Source organism: Penaeus monodon, chromosome 26 (genome assembly GCF_015228065.2).
Source record: "Penaeus monodon isolate SGIC_2016 chromosome 26, NSTDA_Pmon_1, whole genome shotgun sequence".
Taxonomy (NCBI): domain Eukaryota; kingdom Metazoa; phylum Arthropoda; class Malacostraca; order Decapoda; family Penaeidae; genus Penaeus; species Penaeus monodon.
Window position 1 is genome coordinate 40,010,674 of NC_051411.1, and position 3,613 is coordinate 40,014,286.

The window sequence follows — 3,613 nt, forward strand, 5'->3', positions numbered from 1 at the left end:
ATATATATATATATATATATATATATATATATATATATATATATATATATATATATATATATATATATATATATCATTGTTTAGAATAGAGAGGCTTCATCTTCGTTCTGTTAATAAATATTAGATATTTCTAACGAAAAATTCACGGTGTGCAAAGGTGAATTACGCACGTATCTTAAGTATGAATATTTATTCATAATCATTTCCTAAATTAAATGTGATGATGATACCGTATTATTATGTGGTTCTTAGTTTGCGAATATTATCAGTGATAATATTCGCACGTCTTTATATGTTCCTCTGACCGTGTTATTAACTGTTTTATCTGAGATGTCATAGGATCAATTTTTTTTTTTTTTTTTTTTTTTTTTGAGAATATATATGATAACTTAATTTTCCTGTTATTCTATTTATTCGTTTAATTGAAGAATTGCCATGTTAAGTCATTATACGTGGCCATGTTGATAACAATTTTGTCCACGAAACATTGTCTTCATTTAAAAAACAAGCGTGTGAATCCGTCCATATCTACATTTTCACTGTTGCTGCGAATTTAGGTGAAACCAATTGTACTGAGTGCGTACTGAAGTATGCACTCAGGAAATAATAATAATAATATCAATAATAATCATGTATGTATTTATTGAGCAGTAAAATAAATTTTGTTGCAAATGTTTTTTTTTTTTCTTTTCTTTCTATCCTTGAGTTTATGCATGTTTGAGATTTTCTCCTTATAAAGGAATAATTCCAAAGTGAAATTATTCCTCTATAAGGAGAAAATCTTGAGCATTGGGTGAGTATGACACAGGACGATGACCTCAGTAATAACCAACCTATAGACTGTACAATGATTTATTAAAGAATTGTGCATTTCACAGGTTAATTTCGTTCCTTCGAGGAATTGTGTGCAAGGACCGACGTTTCGCTATATCAAAACTTACACATCTGTATTATTTACAGTCGCATTATGAAAGTACTATAATTCTAAAAAATACCAAAGTTAATTATCATATTGAATAATTACAGACAGAAAACCAAACATGAAGAAAATAATGTAGTATCATGACAGCCACTGGAGAGAGATCAAGGAGAGACTATTCTTAAAAGATACTGCTTTGCACCATTATCATACCTGCATGGCACATTACGAATGTTACTCATTAATTCATCAGTGATCTGACGGGGTAAAGATGGAAGGATAGATGGTAGAGAGAGAGAGAGAGAGAGAGAGAGAGAGAGAGAGAGAGAGAGAGAGAGAGAGAGAGAGAGAGAGAGAGAGAGAGAGAGAGAGAGAGAGAGGAGTGCAAAAGGGGAGGGGGAGAGATTGGTCCGGAGGGGGGTGGGTGTTCAGGTGACCATCCAGCTCCTCCACTTTTTTTCCCCCAAATAATATAACGTCATTCGAAGCAGCTAATCGAATTGCATATTCACTTTTAAAAAATTGCATTGCATTTTGAACGTTCCTATGCGTGTGAACATTTTACTTCCGACCTTTGTTTTCGCTGAGAGGGAGTTATGTTTAACTAATTATTTTTCTGCCTGAGAATATATATATATATATATATATATATATATATATATATATATATATATATATATATATATACACACACATCTTGCCATAAATTCAGACACATTAAGATTCTAGACCTAACTATGAACGCAGACATTTTTTTTTTTTTTTGTAACAATACTTTGCAAACGGACTTCACATGTTATCTCCCCGGTTCTGTACACTAACCGTATCTTTAGAATTCTAAAACACCATAACGTCAAATCTATACAGTATATCTACAACTTGATACGGTATTAAAACATAGGAGTCAGAAACACCAGCTCATGAAGTACCCTATATCAGCATAAAACGAAATTACTTCCAAATAACAAAATTTACAACCCGTGTTACTGTACAAGACGTCGAGATAAAAACTCTCTATTGATAACAAAACCCTACGAGTTATTATTCGAAACGTTCTAAACTAGATTAAATGTTACTACTCGTAATGCATTTTATTATTATTTTCTTAATTCAGTTTTTTTTTCTTTGCAACCTATCAGGGAGAGGAAGAGAGAGGGAGTGGAAAAGAAAGAGGGAGAGAGGAGAGAGAAAGGGAGAGGGAGTGGCAAAAAGTACACTCACTCCCTTAAAACAGCCAATTAGGTCTTTTACCCAAAACAGAACTCGAAACGGACCAATGGCAGCCAAGTAAAAAAAAAAAAAAAAAAAAAAAAAACTACGTGGACTTTCGTTGGTTCAAAACATACCACCAAACAGCCCTTTTATGTGTTATATTCACTACAGATGGCAGAGGTGTAGGACGTGTTATCATTTCAGAAAAGGGACGGGATTAGTTTCGAGGGCGCAGGGTGAAAGGGCACGGGATTAATATCTTCCTTATATTTATTCGTTTAAGAAGAAATACAAATAGAAAAGGATACATTTGTACCATGGTGATGAGAAAGGAAGATCGCGTGTGGGTCGAGGAAGGTGAGTGATTTTTTTTTATTTCAATATTTTTTGTTGTTGTTCAAACCAACCATTTTCCAGTCCGCTTTTAAATTATATCAAATTTGGTTTCAATGGCGTCCTCTCGATGTCAAATAACCAAACATAACAAACAGTCGGTGCAATAAAGGTGTATAATATCCACGTCCAAAAGCTCTCAGAACACACGTAGTAATTTACTTTCGACAATATTTTTTAAAAGTATTTTGGAAATGTAGAGTAAACCAGGAAAGTTAAGGAACAGAAGATAAGTACAGAACTACGACATTCTTGTAAATATTTAAAATAATATATAATGGGCCCTGGTACACCTAGCCACACTCGTTTAGAACATGTGTATGCTATTAAGGGTCGGTAAATCACAACTTCGGATACATAACAAACAATAATAGTGGCCTAGTTTGTGAAGTTAATCAGTTCTATGACATTTTGAAGGGAATGAGACACGGGTATTATTTATGTTGGTTATGTTTGTTGGCTGAATTTACACGTATGAGTAAAAATGCAGTGTCCAGATAATGATCGTGAAGAGAGGAAAATTAATATTATGGTTCTAAGGAACAACGTAAAGGTAAACCCCCCTTCACTTATCAAAAAACATGTACTAAGAGACACAATGGTAACAAATCTCTATAACACACTTATTCGGAAAAGATACGAGCTTGTAGACCTCACTAGCTATTTTACCAGAGAAGGAACTAGTCTAAGCTTCTATCTTACTAGAATAACTATGGTGCTAGTTTGTTGGCCTTTGCCGGTCCACGGATTCCGGGAAAGATAGTCGGATTTTTAGCTTTCCACAACCATTTTCGTACAAATGCCTTAGCATCATCAGTGAGGCTGTTAACAGGGAAAAAAAACTCCCGGTATTTGTTTCTGAGGTATTTTTAGCGACCGAGATTCTTAATTTTTGACGTTATCCCTTTCCTGCGCTGATTATTTCATATTTCCTCTTAGATGCGGTCATTATGTAAATACTTTCAAGCATACATGAAAGGGAAGACAAACATCACTATTATTTCTTCGAAATTCCAGAACTTGATCTTCGCAAATCCGCTTCGTTATTTCACATTCCTTTTCTCACTACGAAATTATTCGCACACAAAT

The 3,613-nt window shown here is 33.9% G+C and overlaps 1 protein-coding gene across 1 annotated transcript in view; it reads left to right on the forward strand.

Moving 5' to 3' along the window:
- Positions 1–2,263: 2,263 nt before the first annotated feature.
- Positions 2,264–3,613, forward strand: part of LOC119590168 — a gene marked incomplete in the record, with an annotated part of 7,018 nt that continues 5,668 nt past the window's right edge. Inside the window, 1 exon segment of the mRNA XM_037938954.1 lies at positions 2,264–2,488. Within this exon segment, the coding sequence (XP_037794882.1) occupies positions 2,449–2,488 (40 nt within the window).